The sequence below is a fragment of the Mobula hypostoma genome, chromosome X1 (assembly GCF_963921235.1).
Source record: "Mobula hypostoma chromosome X1, sMobHyp1.1, whole genome shotgun sequence".
Lineage (NCBI taxonomy): Eukaryota > Metazoa > Chordata > Chondrichthyes > Myliobatiformes > Myliobatidae > Mobula > Mobula hypostoma.
The window spans coordinates 52333045-52356549 of NC_086128.1; the positions used below are offsets into that span (position 1 = coordinate 52333045).

The following is a 23505-nucleotide window of genomic DNA, read 5'->3' on the forward strand; positions in this document are numbered from 1 at the left end:
GCCCTTCGAGCCTGCACCGCCATTTATCATGATCATGGCTGATCATCCAACTCAGAACCCCGCCCCAGCCTTCCCTCCATACCCTCTGATCCCCCTAGCCACAAGGGCCATATCTAACTCCCTCTTAAATATAGCCAATGAACTGGCCTCAACTGTTTTCTGTGGCAGAGAATTCCACAGATACACCACACTCTGTGTGAAGAAGTTTTTCCTAATCTCGGTCCTAAAAGGCTTCCCCTCTATCCTCAAACTGTGGCCTCTCGTTCTGGACTTCCCCAACATCGGGAATAATCTTCCTGCATCTAGCCTGTCCAATCCCTTTAAGATCTTATACGTTTCAATCAGATCCTCCCTCAATCTTCTAAATTCCAATGATTACAAGCCCAGTTCATCCAGTCTTTCTTCATATGAAAGTCCTGCCATCCCAGGAATCAATCTGGTGAACCTTCTTTGTACTCCCTCTATGGCAAGGATGTCTTTCCTCAGATTAGGGGACCTAAACCGCACACAATACTCAAGGTGTGGTCTCACCAAGGCCTTGTACAACTGCAGTAGTACCTCCCTGCTCCTGTACTCGAATCCTCTCGCTATAAATGCCAGCATACCATTCGCCTTTTTCACCGCCTGCTGTACCTGCATGCCCACTTTCAATGACTGGTGTATAATGACACCCAGGTGTCGTTGCACCTCCCCTTTTCCTAATCGGCCACCATTCAGATAATAATCTGTTTTCCTATTTTTGCCACCAAAGTGGATAACTTCACATTTATCCACATTAAATTGCATCTGCCATGAATTTCCCCACTCACCCAACCTATCCAAGTCACCCTGCATCCTCTTAGCATCCTCCTCACAGCTAACACTGCCACCCAGCTTCGTGTCATCCGCAAACTTGGAGATGCTGCATTTAATTCCCTCATCCAAGTCATTAATATATATTGTAAACAACTGGGGTCCCAGCACTGAGCCTTGCAGTACCCCACTAGTCACCGCCTGCCATTCTGAAAAGGTCCCATTTATTCCCACTCTTTGCTTCCTGTCTGCTAACCAATTCTCCACCCACACCAATACTTTACCCCCAATACCGTGTGCTTTAAGTTTGCACACTAATCTCCTGTGTGGGACCTTGTCAAAAGCCTTTTGAAAATCCAAATATACCACATCCACTGGTTCTCCCCTATCCACTCTACTAGTTACATCCTCAAAAAATTCTATGAGATTCGTCAGACATGATTTTCCTTTCACAAATCCATGCTGACTTTGTCCGATCATTTCACCGCTTTCCAAATGTGCTGTTATCACATCCTTGATAACTGACTCCAGCAGTTTCCCCACCACCGACATTAGGCTAACCGGTCTATAATTCCCCGGTTTCTCTCTCCCTCCTTTTTTAAAAAGTGGAGTTACATTAGCCACCCTCCAATCCTCAGGAACTAGTCCAGAATCTAACGAGTTTTGAAAAATTATCACTAATGCATCCATTATTTCTTGGGCTACTTCCTTAAGCACTTGAGGATGCAGACCATCTGGCCCTGGGGATTTACCTGCCTTCAATCCCTTCAATTTACCTAACACCACTTCCCTACTAACATGTATTTCGCTCAGTTCCTCCATCTCACTGGACCCTCTGTCCCCTACTATTTCTGGAAGATTATTTATGTCCTCCTTAGTGAAGACAGAACCAAAGTAATTATTCAATTGGTCTGCCATGTCCTTGCTGCCCATAATCAATTCACCTGTTTCTGTCTGCAGGGGACCTACATTTGTCTTTACTAGTCTTTTCCTTTTTACATATCTATAAAAGCTTTTACAGTCCGTTTTTATGTTCCCTGCCAGTTTTCTCTCATAATCTTTTTTCCCCTTCCTAATTAAGCCCTTTGCCCTCCTCTGCTGAACTCTGAATTTCTCCCAGTCCTCAGGTGAGCCACTTTTTCTGGCTAATTTGTATGCTTCTTCTTTGGAATTGATACTATCCCTAATTTCTCTTGTCAGCCACGGGTGCACTACCTTCCTTGATTTATTCTTTTGCCAAACTGGGATGAACAATTGTTGTAGTTCATCCATGCAATCCTTAAATGCTTGCCATTGCATATCCACCGTCAATCCTTTAAGTGTCATTTGCCAGTCTATCTTAGCTAATTCACGTCTCATACCTTCAAAGTTACCCCTCTTTAAGTTCAGAACCTTTGTTTCTGAATTAACTATGTCACTCTCCATCTTAATGAAGAATTCCACCATATTATGGTCACTGTTACCCAAGGGGCCTCTCACGACAAGATTGCTAATTAACCCTTCCTCATTGCTCAAAACCCAGTCTAGAATAGCCTGCTCTCTCGTTGGTTCCTCGACATGTTGGTTCAAAAAAACCATCCCGCATACATTCCAAGAAATCCTCTTCCTCAGCACCTTTACCAATTTGGTTCACCCAATCTACATGTAGATTGAAGTCACCCATTATAACTGCTGTTCCTTTATTGCACACATTTCTAATTTCCTGTTTAATACCATCTCCGACCTCACTACTACTGTTAGGTGGCCTGTACACAACTCCCACCAGCATCTTCTGCCCCTTAGTGTTACGCAGCTCTACCCATATCGATTCCACATCTTCCCGGCTTATGTCCTTCCTTTCTATTGCGTTAATCTCTTCTTTAACCAGCAACGCCACCCCACCTCCCCTTCCTTCATGTCTATCCCTCCTGAATATTGATTATCCCTGAACGTTGAGCTCCCATCCCTGGTCACCCTGGAGCCATGTCTCTGTGATCCCAACTATATCATAATCATTAATAACAATCTGCACTTTCAATTCATCCACCTTATTACGAATGCTCCTTGCATTGACACACAAAGCCTTTAGGCGCTCTTTTACAACTCTCTTAGCCCTTATACAATTATGTGGAAAAGTGGCCCTTTTTAATGCTTGCCCTGGATTTGTCGGCCTGCCACTTTTACTTTTCTCCCTAGTACTTTTTGCTTCTACCCTCACTTTACACCCCTCTGTCTCTCTGCACTGGTTCCCATCCCCCTGTTGTGAACTAACCTCCTCACGCCTAGCCTCTTTAATTTGATTCCCACCCCCCAACCATTCTAGTTTAAAGTCACCTCAGTAGCCCCCGCTAATCTCCCTGCCAGGATATTGGTCCCCCTAGGATTCAAGTGTAACCCGTCCTTTTTGTACAGGTCACGCCTGTGCCAAAAGAGGTCCCAATGATCCAAAAACTTGAATCCCTGCCCCCTGCTCCAATCCCTCAGCCACGCATTTATCCTCCACCTCATCGCATTCCTACTCTCACTGTCGCGTGGCACAGGCAGCAATCCCGAGATTACTACCTTTGCGGTCCTTTTTCTCAACTCCCTTCCTAGCTCCCTATATTCTCCTTTCAGGACCTCATCCCTTTTCCTACCTATGTCATTGGTACCTATATGTAGCACGACCTCTGGCTCCTCACCCTCCCACTTCAGGATATCTTGGACACGATCAGAAATATCCCGGACCCTGGCACCAGGGAGGCAAACTACCATCCGGGTCTCTGGACTGCATCCACAGAATCGCCTATCTGACCCCCTAACTGTTGAGTCCCCTATCACAACTGCCCTGTCAGGGTTAAGTTTTTTACGCAGAGTGTGGTAAGTGCGTGGAATGAACTGCCGGCTAATGTGGTGGAGACAGAAACAATAGGGTCTTTTAAGAGACTCCTGGAGAGCTTAGAAAAATAGAAGGCTATGGGTAACCCTGGGTAATTTCTAAAGTACATACATGTTCGGCACAGCATTATGGGCCGAAGGGCCTATATTGTGCTGTAGGTTTTCTATGTTCCTAGCTAGTTTCCTTTGTATCCCCATCGCCTATGCTTGAAACAAGGAAATGTCTATTGCATTGCTTATAAAATTGTACTTAATATTTTATATTGCATTTCATAAGGATGTATGCAGAAAAACAGAAAGCCTGCGTGCACTTACCCTATCTATACCCCTCAATTTTGTATACCTCTATCAAATCTCCCCTCAGTCTTCTGTGTTCTGGGGAATAAAGTTCTAACCTATTCAATTTTTCATTATAACTCAGGTCCATCAGTCCTGGCAATATCCTTGTAAATTTTCTCTACACTATTTCAATGTTATTGTCATCTTTCCTGTAGGTTGGTGACCAAAACTGCACACAATGCTCCAAATTAGGCCTCAGCAGCATCTTGTACAATGTCAACATAATGTCCCAACACCTGTACTCAATACTTTGATCTATGAAGGCCAATGTGCCAAAAGCTTTCTTAACAGCCCGATCTACCTGTGACACTGCTTTCAATGAATTATGCACCTGTATTCTCAGATCCCTTTGTTCTACCACACTCCTCAGTGCCCTGGCACTCACTGTGTAAGACCTACTCTGGTTGGTCCTCCCAAAGTGTAACACCGCGCACTTATCTGCATTAAATTCCATCTGCCATTTATTATCTCATTTTTCCAGCTGATCCAGATCCTGCAGTAAGTTTTCATAAACTTCCTTGCTGTCCACTATACCCCTATTCTTGGTGTCATGCGCAGTTTGTTGATCTAGTTAACTACATTATCGTCCAGATCGTTGATGTAGAAGACAAACAACGAAGGACCCAGCACCAATCCTGCAACACTCCACTAGTCACAGGCTTCCAGTAAGAGAGGTAACCATCTACTACCATGCTCTTGCTTCTCCTGCAAAAACAATGACTAATCCAATCAAATACAGGCTCCCACTTTCAAATCTCTTACTAACTCTTCCTTCAGTTAGTCCTGACGAAGGGTCTCGGCCTGAAACATCGACTGTACCTCTTCCTAGAGATGCTGCCTGGCCTGCTGCGTTCACCAGCAACTTTGATGTGTGTTGCTTGAATTTCCAGCATCTGCAGAATTCCTGTTGTTTGCGTTTTCTAATCCAATTTACTACCTCGTCTTGAATGCCAAGCGACTGAACCTTTTTGACCAACATCCCATATGGGACCTTGTCAAATACTTAGCTGAAGTACATGTAAGCAACATCCACTGCCTTGCCTTCATCAACTTTCCTGGTAACTTCCTTGAGAAACTCCATAAGATTGGTTAGACATGACCTACCATGCTGACTAAACTTAATCTCTGTCTATCCAAATACTCACATATCTGGTCTCTTATAATGCCTTTCAATCACTCCTGATGTCAGGCTCACTGGCCTATAATTTCATGGTTTATTCTTAGAGCCTTTCTTAAATGGCAGAACAACATTAGCTATCCACCAATCCTCTGGTACCTCACCTGTTGCTAAGGATTTATCTGTCTCTGCTCAGGCCCCTGCAATTTCTGCACTTGCCTCTAGTAGGGTCTGAGGGAACACCTTGTCAGGCCCTGTGGCTTTATCCACCCTGATTTGCCTCAGAACAGCAAACACTTCCTTCTCTGTAATCTGCATAGGGTTCATAATCTTGCTGCTGCTTTGCCTAGCTTCTATAGACCATCTCCCAAGTAAATACAGATGCAAAAAAAATCCATTTAAGATCTCCCCAGTCTCTTTTGGCTCTACATATAGATTACCATTCTGATCTTCCAGAGGACTAATTTTGTCTCTTGCAGTCCTTTTCCCCTTAACATATCTGTAGAAGCCTTTAGGATTCTCCTTCACCTTGTCTGCCAGAGCAACTGCATGCCGCCTTTTAGCTCTTCTGATAGCTTTCTTAAGTGAGAAAGCAAGGCAGAAGATCCCAATGGAGTACCTGCTAAGGCTCTGCAAACCTGTGCCAACCAACTAGCAGGAGTATTCAAGGGCATTTTCAACCTCTCACTGCTACGGGCAGAAGTTCCCACTTGCTTCAAAAAGGCAACAGTTATACCAGTGCCAAAGAACAATAAAGTGGGCTGCCTTAACGACTATCGCCCAGTAGCACTCACATCGACAGTGATGAAATGGTTTGAGAGGTTGGTTATGACTAGACTGAACTCCTGCCTCAGCAAGGACCTGGACCCATTGCAATTTGCCTATCGTCACAGAAGGTTGTAAATCTAGCCTAAGAAGTACTTATCTTTAGGGAGCGGTGTCTCAGAAAGGCAGCATCCATTATTAAAGACCTCCAGCACCCAGGGCATGCCGTTTTCTCACTCTTACCACCAGGTGGGAGTGTGCCTGAAGACACACACTCAGTGATTCAGGAACAGCTTCTTCCCTTCTGCCATCCGATTTCTGAATGGACTTTGAAGCTTTGGACACTACCTCACTTTTTTTTTAATATACAGTATTTCTGTTTTTGCACATTTTTTAGTCATCGATATATGTAATTGATTTACTTGTTTATTATTATGATATTTATTTTCTCTGCTAGATTATGTATTGCTTTGAACTGCTGCTGCAAAGTTTACAAATTTCACGTCACATGACGGTGATAATAAACATGATTCTGATTTCTTGCATTTCTTATACTTAAGTACCTCTTTAGGTCCTACCTGCCACACACTTTTTTTCTTAACTAGGGCCTCAATATCTCTCAAACTGAGGTTCCATAAATCTGTTTTCTTGGCATGCAGGTACAGCAGGCGGTGAAAAAGGCGAATGGTATGCTGGCATTTATAGCGAGAGGATTCGAGTACAGGAGCAGGGAGGTACTACTGCAGTTGTACAAGGCCTTGGTGAGACCACACCTGGAGTATTGTGTGCAGTTTTGGTCCCCTAATCTGAGGAAAGACATCTTTGCCATAGAGGGAGTACAAAGAAGGTTCACCAGATTGATTCCTGGGATGGCAGGTCTTTCATATGAAGAAAGACTGGATGAACTGGGCTTGTACTCGTTGGAATTTAGAAGATTGAGGGGGGATCTGATTGAAACGTATAAGATCCTAAAGGGATTGGACAGGCTAGATGCGGGAAGATTGTTCCCGATGTTGGGGAGGTCTAGAACGAGGGGTCACAGTTTGAGGATAGAGGGGAAGCCTTTTAGGACCGAGGTTAGGAAAAACTTCTTCACACAGAGAGTGGTGAATCTGTGGAATTCTCTGCCACAGCAAACTGTTGAGGCCAGTTCATTAGCTATGTTTAAAAGGAAGTTAGATATGGCCCTTGTGGCTACAGGGGTCAGGGGGTATGGAGGGAAGGCTGGGTTCTGAGTTGGATGATCAGCCATGATCATAATAAATGGCGGTGCAGGCTCGAAGGGCCGAATGGCCTACTCCTGCACCTATTTTCTATGTTTCTATGTTTCTATGATACGCTTTGTACTCTCAAAATTTCACCTTTGAAGGCCTTCAACTTACAAAGTGCACCTTTGCCAGAAAACAGTCTGTCCCAAGCCACACTTGCCAGATCCTTTCTAATACCATCAAAACTGGCCTTTCTCCAATTTAGAAGCTCAACCCAAGGACCAGACCGATCTTTTTCTATAATTACCATAAGACATAGGAGCAGAAATTAGGCCATTTGGCCCATCAAGTCAGCTCTACCATTCAATCATAGCTAGTCCTTTTTTTTTACCCCTCCTCAGCCCCACTCCCCGGCCTGCTCCCGTAACCTTTGAAGCAGTGTCAAATCAAGAACCTATCAATCTCTGCCTTAAATACACCCAAATGCATGGTCTCCACAGCTGCCTGGTTTCAATGAGATCTCTCCCCCTCCTCCCCCCATCCTTCTAAATTCCAGTGAGTACAGACCCAGAGCCATCATCTGATACCACTTTCATTCCCAGAATCATCCTGGTGAACCCTCTCCAGCACATCTTAGATGAGGAGCCCAAACTGTTCATAATACCTCAAGGTGAGGCCTCAGCATTACACCCCTGCTGTTGTATTCTAGGCCTCTTGAAATGAACGCTAACATTGCATTCGCCTTCCTCTCCACCGACTCAGCCTACACTGAGCATGGGGGAGGGGCCGGGGACAGGGCTGTGTGCTCAGTCCACTGCTGTTCACTCTGCTGACCCACGACTGTGCAGCAACACACAGCTCGAACCACATCGTCAAGTTCGCCAATGACACGACCGTGGTGGGTCTCATCAGCAAGAACGATGAGTCAGCATACAGAGAGGAGGTGCAGCGGCTAACAGACTGGTGCAGAGCCAACAACCTGTCTCTGAATGTGAACAAAACAAAAGAGATGGTTGTTGACTTCAGGAGGACACGGAGCCATCACTCTCCGCTGAACATCGACAACTCCTCCGTAGAGATTGTTAAGAACGTCCCTACTTTCTGCGAAGGCTGAGAAAAAACCATCTCCCACCCCCCATCCTCACCACATTCTACAGTGGTGGTATTGAGAGCATCCTGAGCAGCTGCATCACTGCCTGGTTTGGAAATTGCATCATCTTGGATCACAAGACCCTGCAGCAGATAGCGAGGTCAGCTGAGAAGATCATCGGGGTCTCTCTTCCCACCATTACAGACATTTACACCACATGCTGCATCCGTAAAGCAAACAGCATTATGAAGGACCCCATGCACCCCTCAGACAAACTCTTCTCCCTCCTGCCATCTGGCAAAAGGCACCGAAGCATTCAGGCTCTCATGACCAGACTACGTAACAGTTTCTTCCTCCAAGCCATCAGACTCCTCAATACCCAGAGCCTGGACTGACACCAACCTACTGCCTTCTGCTGTGCCTATTGTCTTGTTTATTATTTATTGTAATGCCTGGACTGTTTTGTGCACTTTATGCAGTCCTGGGTAGGTCTGTAGTCTAGTGTAGTTTTTGTGTTGTTTTACATAGTTCAGTGTAGTTTTTGTATTGTTTCATGTAGCACCATGGTCCTGAAAAACGTCGTCTCATTTTTACTGTGTACTGTACCAGCTGTTATGGTCAAAATGACAATAAAAAGTGACTTGACTTGAAGTTAACCTTTAGGGTGTTCTGAACAGGGACTCCCAAGTCCCTTTGCATCTCAGATACTTGGATTTTTCTCCCCTTTTAGAAAATAGTCTGCACATTTATTTCTACTACCAAAGTGCATGACCATGCATTTTCCAATCTTGTATTTCATTTTCCACTTTCTTGCCCTTTCTCCTAATCTGTCCGAGTCCTTCTGCAGCCTGCCTGTTTCCTCAACACTACCTGCCCCTCCACCTTGAAACTAACGGTATTATGATTATTAGATGCAAAGTGTTCCCGTACACAAACCTCTGTCACCTGCCCTGTTTCATTCCCTAATAGGAGATCAAGTATTGCACACTCTCTTATTAGGACTTCTATGTACTGATTAAGGAAACTTTCCTGAGCACATTTGACAAACTCAAACCCATCTAGTTGTTTTACAATGTGGAGGTCCCAGTCAATATGTGGAAAGTTAAAATGACTTACTGTCACAACCTTATGTTTCTTGCAACAGTCTGTGATTTCTCTACGAATTTGTTCCTCTAAATCACGCAGACTGTTGGATGGAATATAATGAGCATTAACGTGGTCATACCTTGTTTGTTCCTCACTTCCACCCATAAAGCATCACTAACTAGCTCTCCAGTCTGTCCTGACTGAGCACTGCTTTTGACATTTTTCCTGACTAGTACCCCTCCCACTTTAATCCCTCCGGCTGTGTCGCGTCTAAACAACAGAACCCCGTAATATTGAGCTACCAGCCCTGCCCCTCCTGCAGCCAAGTCTCAGTAATGGCTACAATATCATAGTTCCAAATTGATCCATGCCCTAAGATCATCTGCCTTTCCTACGATATTTGCATCTACCTGTGTGTGCGTGTGTGTGTTCGTTCCTTTCACCTTTGCCGTCTAGTATTTGATATTTCCATCCTGAAGGAAAATACTTTCTCTACCCATCTATGCCTCTCGTAATTTTGTATACTCTCGTTATCATCCTCCTCTGACACTTTAAAGAGAACAATCAAGCTTGTCTACCCTTTCTAGCTTAATATATTCAAATCCTGGCAAAGTGTATGTGAACCTCTTTAACCTTTTCAAGGCCTTCACATAGTGTTATAACCAGAACTGCACACAACTACATTATCATTTCAAGTTATTAATTCACCTGTAATGTTTGTTCACTGCTGATTTTCAGTACCTAAACTCTGTTTCCTCTATCATATTCTTTCAGTCTGACCCAGCACTTCCATGATCTTGATTTCACTCCACTTTTGCCCTAAATTAGTTCCATATTAGATTCCAATTAATTCAATATATCTGAGGTTTCACTGTTTGTCAAAAATCATATGGCCTCTGTTTTCAGGATGAGGTGATGAATTGGGAAGTGTGTGGACTGTATTGGGTGGTTTCTATCTGGCAAAGATGGTGAAGGCATGAGTTATTGTTGTTTATTGTGTAGTTATTCTGATTTTTTTTTGCGGATATGATTGGGTCTTTTAAGAGACTTTTGGATAGGTACATGGAGCTTAGAAAAATAGAGGGCTATGGGTAACCCTAGTAACTTCTAAGGTGGTGACATGTTCGGCACAACTTTGTGGGTCGAAGGGCCTGTATTGTGCTGTAGGTTTTCTATGTTTCTAAATGTTGCTAGGCCTACGTAATACCTGCGCCTTCCTGTGACCTCTTGTAACCACATTGACTTGCATGATCTCTCCTGCTTTGCATTTGTAGCCAACAGAAATGTTCCTATTTGTTCTCTTGGAATCTAATTCTGCACTTGGTCAGTTGGACATTTGAAGGAATAATAAAATTTGTCATTTTTTTTAATAATATCCTTTTATAACTTGGAGCCAGTAAAAAAATATTACTATGTGCTTCTGGTCTAGCACAAAATGGCTTTTTTTTTCTCAGTGGCAATTAGCAAAATGAGGTTGCATAAATACCAAGAAACTAAACGTGAAACTTGATTTCTTGATGTGAAGTTTTATCACTTCGTTCATATTCTTTAAATCCATGTGTTACAAAACCAGTTTGGCTAATTATTACTTTCAGTTTGGGATTGTACGTTGACTAATTGTAAAATTGCAAAAAGATACTTTACATAAGATTAAGTTTAGTTAATTTTATTTTGTGTTAAAGTATCTTTTTGCAATTAGTCAACGTACAATCCTAAACATACAGTGAAATGTGTTTTGTGTTAACGATCAACACAGTTTGAGGACATCCTGGGGAAAAGGCCTGTAAATGTCACCAAGCTTCTGGCACCAATATAGCATGCCCACAGCTGGCTAACCCTATCCTGCATATCTTTGGAATGTGGGAAGAAACTGGAGCACCTGGAGGAAACCTATGCAGTCACATGTAAGCTCCTTACAGACAGCATGGGAAATGAACACTGATTGTTGTTGCTGCTACCATGAGCAGTACTTGCTCATTTTAGTTTAATATGAACAGTTAGATGAGTTTTGATTTCATTGTTTCACCTTAAAGTTGTAATGACCTTCAATAATGCTTAAAACAGGATAGCCCACTTGTCATCTTGGTTTAAAAGGCCACTGTGGATGTCTGCACTCATGTACTCTAAAGCTAGTTTCAGAGAGTAAATCGACAGGAAAAACTCTGGTTAACTCTGAAACTGTATCTATAAACATACAAAATAGGAACAAGAGTCGGCCTTAACTGATTATAACCTAATATCCTAATATGTTCCTGTCTATCCATGTAACTTTTCAACCTCTTGCTTATCAAGTATCTACCTGATTCTATTTAAAAATATTCAAAGATCGTTTCCACCTCTCTTTCAGATGGAGAGTACAAAGATACACAAACCTCAGAGAAAAAAAAATCACTTTACTTCCTATCTTAAATGATTTTTGACAATGATTTATAGTTCTAGTTTCTCCCACAAAACAAACGATCCTCTCTGCATGAAGACATTAAGAGACTTCAGATACTGGAAATCTGGAGCAACACACACAAAACACTGGAGAAGTTCAGCAGGTCAGGCTGCATCAATGGAGGGAAATGAAGAGTTGATGTTTTGAGCTGAGACCATTCACAGTAAGATTAAATTGGCCAGATCCTTCCCCTCTCATTTTACTTATCAATATCCCTTTAACACTTCTTCATGTACTCCTCGCAGTCTAGTTTTCTATTTATCACCTTGTCATCAGCAAATTTAGAAACTGCATTGTGCATGTTTTCATTGAAGTTACCAATAAAAGTCATATGATTGAAGTCCCTCACTGATCACTGTGGCACACCACTCATTACATCTTGCCAACCACTTCTTTACATTTTCCTGGTTAACTGATCTTCTAATCCAGCAATATGTTTATTCCTACACCTTGAATATTTTCTGCAATAATTTTGGATGCAGAAGGTAGCTTTTCAGAGAGCATTTTGAGTACAGTACATCCACTGATTCCCCTTTATTGATAGCACATCTTGCTTGAAAAAATTCTAATACAAGATTATTAATCAAATTTTTAATGGTCTTGATTAAAGGAGACATATTGAACAGAACGCTAGGTTCTTCAGCTAGAGAGAATTATCACGGAACTGCAAAGTCATTTGTTGGAGGTAATGGAACAAAGCCTCCCAACTATTTGCTGTTCTATTAATTACAGAATTATTAATGCAGAGAAAAAGGTAAATGAATATGTTTGAAATTATTTATTTTGAGTATATTATTTTCAAATGATTTTTTCAAACACTTATTCTTCCTGTCATCAGATTTTGAAATTCCATGAATACTAGCTCACTATTCCTCTTTTGTATTATTTATTTATTCATTAATTGTAACATAGTAATTTCTGTCATCCTCTATTGCTGCCACAAAACAACAAATTTCATCACATCAGTGATAATAAATCTGATTCTATTGATCATTTCTTAGCTGCTATTATTTTTAACTGCAGTTAATATGTATTTCCTGCAGATGGCATATGAATTCATCTAATCAAGTTACTGATTTAAATGTGAAGTCTCACCCAAAGTAATCAGGTTTCAACCAACTTGTGTTCAGCTCTAGTTCCTGCTTTTCCTGGTTGAGTTGCCCATTGGTTAACTGGTGGTTTACTTCTGGATGAGCGAAATTATTTCAAAAATGACTTATGACATTGGAAACAGAAACTGCAGATGCTGGTAAGCTGCAGCAAGACACAAAGGAGTTAGTGGTATTCATTGGATCAGGCACCATCTATGGGGGGAATTAGATGGTTAATATTTTGTGTCGGGACCCATCTTCTGTCCTCGCTCTCCATTTCCCTCTATAAGTGCTGCCTGACCTGCTGAGTTCTTCTAGCTCTTTTGTGTGTTTCTGTATGTGACATTAGAAGTTTTGAACATAGTGAATTTGTTAAGTTGATACTCGTAGAATTCCACAAAACTGTTATTGCTTGGTTGACAAATGAAACCAGTTGTTGAAGCCACTCAACACCAAATTAGCCTTTCTAATTAAATAAGTGACTGAAACCTGTGAAATAGCAGCAAACAGAATGATGATTCATTCTGATCTAATGTATTGTTTTAGCAAATTGTGTATTTTATACTTTTTGTCTATAACTGGAGCTTCTAAGTTCAGAAGCAAGCAGAATTGTATGTGGAAGAGGTTGTACAATATACTTTCAAAACATGGAAACCCTGGAATAGATTATCGATTTTTCTGCTTGTTTGGTTTCACTTCTTGATCATGACTGGATTTCCATTTACCTTAGACTCCCAACTGATCAAAAATAAAGTTCAAATATATTTAATGTAAATGAAGAATCAGGTTTACATGTTTTGGGTTTATTTAGTTGCTTAATAAATCAACGGAACTATATTCTTCACTTTGCTCACTATTGAACCACAGTATTGATTTATTAATTCATAGAGTTATTCATCACTGAAGCAAGCTCTTAGGCTCCCTGCCAATACCATCCAAGTCCCATTCACTATCACTTCATCTGTATCATTCTGTGCCTTGGCATTTTAAGTGCTCATCTAAATTGTTTTAAAATGTTGAGAGTACAGACAGAACCACCATCTGGTGAAAAGATTTTTTTTCAGATTTCCTCTTGCTTCTCACCTTAAAGCTTTGTTTGTATGCATCTGTTTTGGAGAAAAGTTTAGAATGGGAATATGTCATTCATCACCTTGAGACCATTTTCAATGCAAATAGGGCTGGCCTATATTTAAATCTTGTAATCTAAAAGTGTAGAGAGCAACAGTGAGACATGTTGGTGGTTGCTTACTGTGGAATTTTGAAAGTGCTTCTTTTCTCGAAAGTGCGTGAGCAGTTGTCATTACCTATCGGTAGTCTCCCTCTAGCTGAAAGTTTTTTTTTTTGAGTACTCAAGTAATCTCATAGAAACATAGAAAACCTACAGCACAATACAGGCCCTTCAGCCCACAAAGTCGTGCCGAACATGTCCCTACCTTACAAATTACTGGGGTTATCCATAGCCCTCTATTTTTCTAAGCTCCGTGTACCTATCCAAAAGTCTCTTAAAAGACCCTATTGTATCCACCTCCACCACCGTTGCTGGCAGCTCATTCCACGCACTCACCGCTGTCTGTGTTTATATAAAAAAAAAACTTAACCCTGACATCTCCTCTGTACCTACTCCCAAGCACCTTAAACCTGTGCCCCCTTGTGGCAGCCATTTCAGCCCTGGGAAAAAGCCTCTGACTATCCACACAATCAGTGCCTCTCATCATCTTATACACCTCTATCAGGTCACCTCTCATCCTCCGTCGCTCCAAGGAAAAAAGGCCGAGTTCACTCAACCTGCTTTCATATGGCATGCTCCTCAATCCAGGCAACATCCTTGTAAATCTCCTCTGCTCCCTTTCTATGTTTTCCACATCCTTCCTGTAGTGAGGCGACCAGAGCTGAGCACAGTACTCCAAGTGGGGTCTGACCAGGGTCCTATATAGCTGCAACATTACCTCTAGGCTCCTAAATGCAATTCCACGATTGATAAAGGCCAATACACTGTATGCCTTCTTAACCACTGAGTCAACCTGCGCAGCTGCTTTGAGCGTCCTATGGACTCGGACCCCAAGATCCTTCTGATCCTCCACACTGCCAAGAGTCTTACCATTAATACTATATTCTGCCATCATATTTGACCTACCAAAATGAACCACCTCACACTTATCTGGGTTGAACTCCATCTGCCACTTCTCAGCCCAGTTTTGCATCCTATCAATGTCCCGCTGTAACCTCTGACAGCACTCCACACTATCCACAACACCCCAACCTTTGTGTCATCAGCAAACTTACTAACCCATCCCTCCACTTCCTTATCCAGGTCATTTATAAAAATCACAAAGAGTATGGGTCCCAGAACAGATCCCTGAGGTACACCACTGGTCACCGACTTCCATGTAGAATATGACCCGTCTACAACCACTCTTTGCCTTCTGTGGACAAGCCATTTCTGGATCCACAAAGCAGTGTCCCGTTGGATCCCATGTCTCCTTACTTTCTCAATAAGCCTTGCATGTGGTACCTTATCAAATGCCTTGCTGAAATCCACATACACTACATCTACTGCTCTTCCTTCATCAATGTGTTTAGTCACATCCTCAAAAAATTCATTTAGGCTAGTAAGGCACGACCTGCCCTTGACAAAGCCATGCTGACTATTCCTAATCATATTATACCTCTCCAAATATTCACAATTCCTGCCTTTCAGAGTCTTCTCCATCAACTTACCAACCACTGAAGTAAGACTCATTGGTCTATAATTTCCTGGACTATCTCTACTCCCTTTCTTGAATAAGGGAACAACATCTGCAACCCTCCAATCCTCTGGAACCTCTCCTGTCCCCATTGATGATGCAAAGATCATCACCAGAGGCTCAGCAATCTCCTCCCTCGCCTCCCACATCCGGTACATCTCATCCGGTCTCAGCGACTTATCCAACTTGATGCTTTCCAAAAGCTCCAGCACATTCTCTTTCTTAATATCTACATGCTCAAGCTTTTCAGTTCGCTGCAAGTCATCACTGCAATCACCAAGATCCTTTTCCATTGTGAATACTGAAGTAAAGTATTCATTAAGTACCTCTGCTGTTTCCTCCGGTTCCATACACACTTTCCCACTGTCTCATTTGTTAGGTCCTATTTGTTCACATCTCATTAGTCAAATGGGTGAAGGCCAGAGGGCTTCACTGCTTCTGGTCTTTTAACTGTAGGATGAGTTGCTGAATTTGATGAAGGGGGGAAGGAGTTGCCATTTAGTATTCCATAGTATGTTTCACCTAGTTAAACACACATTATATAGAATATTTAAAATGTTCCTATTTTTCCTTAGTGTGTTTCCTGTGGAAAATGTTTCAAGAAACTGTGGTCTCTGCATGAACATATCAAAGTTGTCCATGGCTTTGCTGAAAAGAAATTCTCCTGTGAGATTTGTGAGAAGAAGTTCTACACAATGGCTCATGTTCGAAAACACATGGTTGGTAAGTTGAAAATATAAGTACACTGCCTTTTAATTGCCTCCCTTGTTACTGGGTTAGTGTGCCCAGAATTTCTTTTAACATTTATGGAAGTGTCTTACAGCAAAGATTAAACAACTTAAGGAGAAGCACAGCCAAATACATGAAGTTGTTAATGCATTCTACATATTGAAACCATTTTTCTAAAAATATGCTCTTGCTATTCCTTTCCACTACCATCTTCAGAAGTTATTACATCTTATAAGGAAAGTGGTATTTCTTTACGATTAAATTCTCGGGCTTCCAGCAAGTATCGATTATAACCAAGATCCTTTTTTATCCTTCGTAAAATTATTATAATTAGTTTGTGTACAGAATGGTGATAAGTTCAAAATTTAGTCTTTTAGGTTTATTTTCTTCACAGCAGTTACCATGTATCTCTTCTTTAAGTTTATTGGCCTGAACTGAGAGCTGTACTTATCGTGTGATTTGACCAGAGCACTGGGAAAATCAGACATGACCATTTTAACCTTGTGATTCACTATTTTTCCTTTATTGCTACCTTTAAATTATTGGAACACATGATACTTAAGACTTCACTCTCTTTCAATATCATTCATAGCTATTGAGTACATGTTTTTTTTCAATTGAGAAAAATCTGAAGAGCTGGAGTGCAATCGGCAAATCTGTCTTTAACATCTGGCTGCATCTTACATCTATAAAATTTTGAAAGTTGCATGGGAAATGTAGACAACTGTAAGGAACTTTGTACTGAGAAACTTTATAGTGGACAGTGAAGAAAATTATCTAAGATTACATCAGGATCTAAATTAACAGTATATGATCCAAAATTTGTGGTTCGTGATGAGCTGAGCAAACTCACAGCTGACCTGTTCAGAAGGATGATAATTAACTCATGCTATCACATCCTAACCACTACCACTTGCACAGTGAAAACTTGCTGAGGGAAGCAAACTCCATCTATCATAGTGAGATTCTGTATGGTGGTGGGTGGACGAGGAGGAGAGGGTTGGTGAAGCCTTCAACTTAAGTTTCTTCTCCCAACCTTCTTTGCTTAGCTTGCCAAAAAACCAATGTTTTGAAAGTATTAATCATTAAAATGTTTCAGAATCGGGTTTAATATGTCGTGAAATTTGTTAACTTAGCAGCAGTACAATGCAATATATGATGTAGGAAAAAAAAGTAAATCAATTGCAGTAAGTGTGTGTGTGTGTGTGTGTGTGTGTGTGTTTGTGTGTGTGTACCCACACCCAGGGCTTGTCCTGCGTGATGGGGGTCCTTAATAATGGACACTGTCTTTCTGAGGCACCTCTCCTTGAAGATGTCTTGGATACTACGGAGGCTAGTACCCAAGATGGAGCTGACTAATTTAGCATCTTTCAGTAGCGTCTTTTGATCATATCCAGTAGACCCCCCCCCCCGCAAAAAAAACTAGACAGTAATGCAGCCAGTCAGAATGCTCTCCACGGTACACCTATGGAAGTTTTCGAGTGTTTTGGGTGACAAACCAAATTTCCTCAAACTCTGAATGAAATATAGCGTACCTTCCCTAATTTATATTCAGTGGATATTTTGGAAAAAAATTTAGATTTAAATACTTTTCAGAAAGGTGTAATAGCAATTATTTATAATATAATTATGAAAATACATCCAGACGTATCTACTAAAGTTAAGATTGATTGGGAAAGGGAACTTAAGATTACTTGACCGATTGAAAAATGGGGAAAAAAATTCTTCAATTAGTTAACTCATCCTCTATATGTGCTAAACATGCGTTGATACAGTTTAAAGTAGTGCACAGGGCTCATATATCTAAGGATAAATTAGCACGTTATTATTCTCATATAAATCCTCTATGCGATAGATGTCACTCTGAGATAGCTTTAACTCATATATTTTGGTCATGTCCTTTTTTGAAAAAATACTAGAAAGTTATTTTTGATATTATTTCAACTGTTTTGAATATTGATTTACAACCTCACCATATTACTGCAATTTTTGGGTTACCAGTGATAGAACCAAGTCATTTAACTTCTTCAGCTCGTCGGATGATTGTATTTCTTACATTAATGGCTGGAAGATCCATTTTGCTGAATTGGAAAGAGATCAATCCTCCCACCACATTTCATTGGTTCTCTCAAACTATGTTGTGTTTATTCTATTAAATTCGAAAATACTTGGAGGCCATTTATTCAGCATTTCCATATGATGTAATTTGATCTTTTCCAAACCTATTTTATTTCTTTTTAATATATGTCAAGAGGAGCGAAGTCAACAACACTAATGGTTCTTTTTTTTGACGTTACGTAACAGCCCATGTCTTTTCCTGCTTTAGTTAGTTGGTTAGCATTGTTTAGATTAGTTTTTCTTTTGGGGTATATACTCTTTTGGGGTATATATGTTTTTTTTTCTGTATATTATATTTGTATCCTGTACGATTGGGAGGTTTAATACCCATGTGTCAACTGGGTTTATATTTAAATATGTTAATTACAACAATGTAATCCCAATAACTTTGTATCAATACTATGTTATGTTTATCATTATGAAACTAATAAGAAAATTGAAAAAGAAATATAGCCGCTGTCTTACCTTCTTTATAACTGCATCAATATGTTGGGACCAGGTTAGATCCTCAGAGATCTTGACACCCAGGAACATGAAATTGCTCACTCTCTCCACTCCTGATCCCTCTGAGGATTGGTTCGTGTTTCCTCATCTTGCCCTTCCTGAAGTTCACAGTCATCTTTTTCGTGAGTGCAAGGTTGTTGCTGTGACACCACTCAACTAGCTGGTATATCTCACTCCTGTAGATCCTGTCATCACCATTTGAGATCCTGCCAGCAATGGTTGTATCATCAGCAAATTTATAGATGGTATTTGAGCTATACCTAACCACACAGTCATGGGTATAGAGAGAGTAGAGTAGAGGGCTAAGCACACATCCCTGAGGTGGCCAGTGTTGATCGTCAGCAAGGAGGAGATATTATTACCAATCTGCATAGATTGTAGTCTTCTAGTTAGGAAGTCGAGGACACAGTTGCAGAGGGAGGTACAGAGGCCTAGGTTCTGTAGCTTATCGATCAGGACTGTAGGAATGATGGCATTAAACCCTGAGTTATAGTCATTGAACAGCATCCTGGTATGGCTGTTTGTATTGTCCAGGTGATCTAAGGCCACGTGAAGAGCCATTGTGTCTGCCGTAGACCTATTGTGGCAATAGGCAAATTGCAGTGGGTTCAGGTCCTTGCTGAGGCAGGAGTTGATTCTAGCCATGACCAACCTTTCAAAGCATCTCATCACTTGATCAAGTCATTAAGGCAGCTCACACTACTCCTCTTGGGCACTGGTATAATGTTGTCCTTTTGAAGCAAGTGAGAACTTCTGACCATAGCAGTGAGAGGTTGAAAATGTCCTTGAATATCTCCACCAGTTGCTTGGAACAAGTTTTCATAGTCTTACCAGGTACTCAATCGGGACCTGCCGCCTTTCGAGTGGTCACCCTCTTGAAAGACCGCCTGACATCGACCTCCGAGACAGAGATCAAAGGGTCACCAGGTGCAGAAGGGAACTTCACAACTGTAGTTATATTCTCCCTTTAAAAGCAGGCATTGAAGTCGTTGAGCTTGTCTGGTAGTGAAGCAGCACTGCCATTCAGGGCTTCACTTTGTCGGAACTAATGTCCTGCAAACCCTGCTGGAGTTGATGTGCATCTGATGTTGCCTCTAATCTCACTTTGAATTGTTTCTTCGCTCTTGAAATAGCCCTCCGCAAGTCATATCTGGTTTTCTTGTACAGATCTGGGTAACTAGACTTAAATGCCACAGATCTAGCCCTCAGCAGGCGACAAACCTCTTGGTTTATCCACAGCGTTTGGTTTGGGAATGTACAGCAAGTTTTCATTGGCACACACTCATCCACAAAGGTTTTAATAAAGTCGGTAACTACTGTGGCATCCTCATCCAGATTCGAAGATGAATACCTGAACATAGTCCAGTGCACTAATTCAAAGCAGTCCTATAAGCGCTCTGTGCTTCCTTTGTCCATACCTTCTGGATCCTCACTACTGGTGGTGTAGTCTTTAGTCTCTGCCTATACTCAGAGTAGAAATACAGCCAGGAGATCAGACTTCCCGAAGTGAGGGTGTGGAATAGCACGTTAGACATTCTTGATGGTCCAGGGTGTTGTTTCCTCTGGTTTACAAGTAATTTGTTGATGATAATTATTTAGTGACTTTTTCAACATGACCTGGTTAAAATCCTCCAAAATGATGGTGAAGGCATCAGGGTATGCTGTTTCTTGCATGTTGATCACATCGCTGAGATCACCTAGAGCCTGATTGACATTGGCTTGAGGTGGAATGTACACTGCTATCAGAATGATCGCTTATATCTCTCACAGTAGGTAAAATGGACGGCACTTAATTGTGAGACATTCCAGGTCTGGTGAGCAGAATTGGAACATCACTGATACATTTGTACACCAAGAGGAATTGATCATGAGGCATACTCCACCACCTCTGCTTTTGAGAGATTTGATAGTCCTGTCCAATGGTATATAGTGAACCCATCAATCTGAATCTCTGCGTCTGCTACAGAAGGGGGTTAACGAGGATTCTGTGAAGCAGAGGAAGCACACTGTACTAACGTCCCTCTGATACAGCGTCCTAGCTCTGAGATTGTCAATTTTATTTACTAAATACTATACACTTGCTAGCAATATAGTCAGTAGTGGGAGTTGAAAACACTTGTTTTTAAAACACACTTGTAACCCATACTGGCAGCCACGTTTCCTTTGAGTAGTCCAACAGAAGTATGGCTACGTTTGGCATTGTTTCCATCGGTTTTAAGCAGTGATAGATTGTTCAATTGCATTAAAGTATATTTATTAACTGTACAGACCTTGGATGCAGTTATGATTCTCAGCTGCAGCAGGCCGAAACAAGAATATTTAATCGTATCCATCAAGCTGTGCCACAACGAGATCACCCTGAAGGTGCCCTGAAAGTAAAAATGTTTAAAACCAATTTAGATAAGTTGATTAATTAATGCTTAGATTCACCCTGTGTAACTGTTTATCACTATTTAAAGTAATTCAGATGCAGTCACTATCAGTATATTAGGTTATTAAAATGGGTTCCCACTGTGTTGCAACTTCATGTGATGGATATCTGCCAGAGGAAGCTGTGGAGGCAGGTACAATTAGAACATCTTAAATACATTTAGATATGTACATGGAATGCAAAGATTTAGAGGGATATTGGCCAAATACAAATGAGAGTAGCTCAATTAGGCAACTGGGTTGGCATGGATGAGTTGGGCCATAGGACCTATTTCCTTCTGAATGACTAACTTCCTGACATTGAAAAATCTGCTTTCATTGATTGGTGTGATTTACTTGCAGATACAATAGCAACATTTGAAAAGCTCTTAGACAAGCACATAATATCCAAGGAATGGAGGGCTATGGACCATTTGCAGGCAGAAGGGATCAGTGTAATTAGACATTGTTAGCTTAATTAATTCAGCACATCGTGGGATGAAAGGCCTGTTCCTTTGCTGTAACTGCTCTATGTTCTAATATGCCCAAATATATACTTCACCCAGCTAATCTAATTTATGAATTGCTTTATCTGGTTTTACTTTAGCCTTGACAGTTGGTTTCAATGGTAATTTAATCACTGTGCTTTGCCACTGATTATTTGTGCAAATTGAACAAGAGCAGTATCCCTACACTAAGAATCGAATATTCTGCTAGCTACTTTCTGGATTTCCAATCTCTCAATTTTTTTCTATGTTTTGAACCTTTTTTTTAATCTATTCCAAGAATTAGTGAATTCCCAATGCTTTGATCTTGATCATAGAAAAGTTCTAAGGATTTTGTCAAAAGCATTTTGGAAGATTAAATACATAACGGTGAAAAGCTTTACACAATGTTGCTTCCTCAGACGCGCATGGTCTATTTGTAATTTTGTGGATGTACTAAGTGAGAGCTAAAAGTTTGTAAATAACATTTTCAAGAGCAAAAGTAGAATTGTCTGCCAAGCAGGTATTTGCCACAAGAACATCCATATATGACTCTATTACTAAAAGGTATTTCAATTTCCATTTGCATTTTTAGTAATGTGCAGATCTCTCAAAGTACATTACACATAATGAAGTACTGTTTGAAGTGTAGACATTGTAATAGAGAAAAAGTAGCAGCTAGTTTTACATATCAAGATTACACCCCATTAATATAACACCAATGTTAGGGACAGGTACTATCATTTAAGTAAAGAAATATCATATATAGTCAATTTTAATTTCAAAGCATATGCATAGAAGGAATATATCATATAACCCTGCTTTGGTTATAACATCTTATCTGATGTGCATAACCAGATTATCAATGCAAAGAAGATAATTTGAATCATTTAGTTATAGTCATACCACAGATCATGTTTTTTTTGTTTGCAGTCTTTTTATCTTGTAGAAATATAAACCAGGTAGCAATGGGGATAAAGAAATTGATAGATTATTGCAGGGTCAGAAAATAATTTGTGGCACTATTTAGCTACAATATGGTGACCGTAGACCAAACCTATTATATTATTGGAGAGAGATCACAAGACTGTTGCAAGAAACTAAAGTTGTTATAGCTTTCCACATGTTGACTGGACTTCTATACTTTAAAAGGACCAGGTGGGATAGAGTTTGTGAAATGTGGTCAGGAAAGTTTCCTTAATCAGTACAGAGAAGTCTGAATGAGAGAATGGATCTGCTATTAGGGAATGAAACAGGGCAAGTGATAGAAGTTTGTGTAGGGGAACACTTTGGATCTAGTGATCATAATGCCTTTAGTTTCAAAGTAAAAATAGAAAAAGGTAGGTTAGGTCTGTGGGTTGAGATTTTTAAATTGGAAAAAGGCCAGTTTTGATGGTATCAGACATGATCTGGCAAGTGTAGGTTGGGACGGGCTGTTTTTTGGGTAAGGGTGTACTTGGTAAGTGGGAGGCCTTCAAAAGTGAAATTTTGAGAGTACAAAACTTGTATTTATGGAACCTTGGTTTTCAAGAGATATTGAGGCCCTGGTTAAGAGAAAAAAGGAGGTGCATGCAGGTATAGGCAGGCAGGAACAAATGAGGGTATGTGTGGAGTATAAGAAATGCAAGAGAACACTTAAGAAAGAAATCAGGAGGGCTAAAAGAAGGAAGGAGGTTACCCTAGCAGACAAGGAGAAGGAGAATCCTAAGGGATTCTATAGAGCAAAAGGATT

The 23505-nt window shown here is 40.8% G+C and overlaps 1 protein-coding gene across 1 annotated transcript in view; it reads left to right on the forward strand.

Moving 5' to 3' along the window:
- Positions 1-23505, forward strand: part of znf652 (zinc finger protein 652) — an 86707-nt gene that overhangs the window by 26311 nt on the left and 36891 nt on the right. The window contains 1 exon segment of the mRNA XM_063037067.1: positions 16104-16251. Coding sequence (XP_062893137.1) covers positions 16104-16251 — 148 coding nt within the window.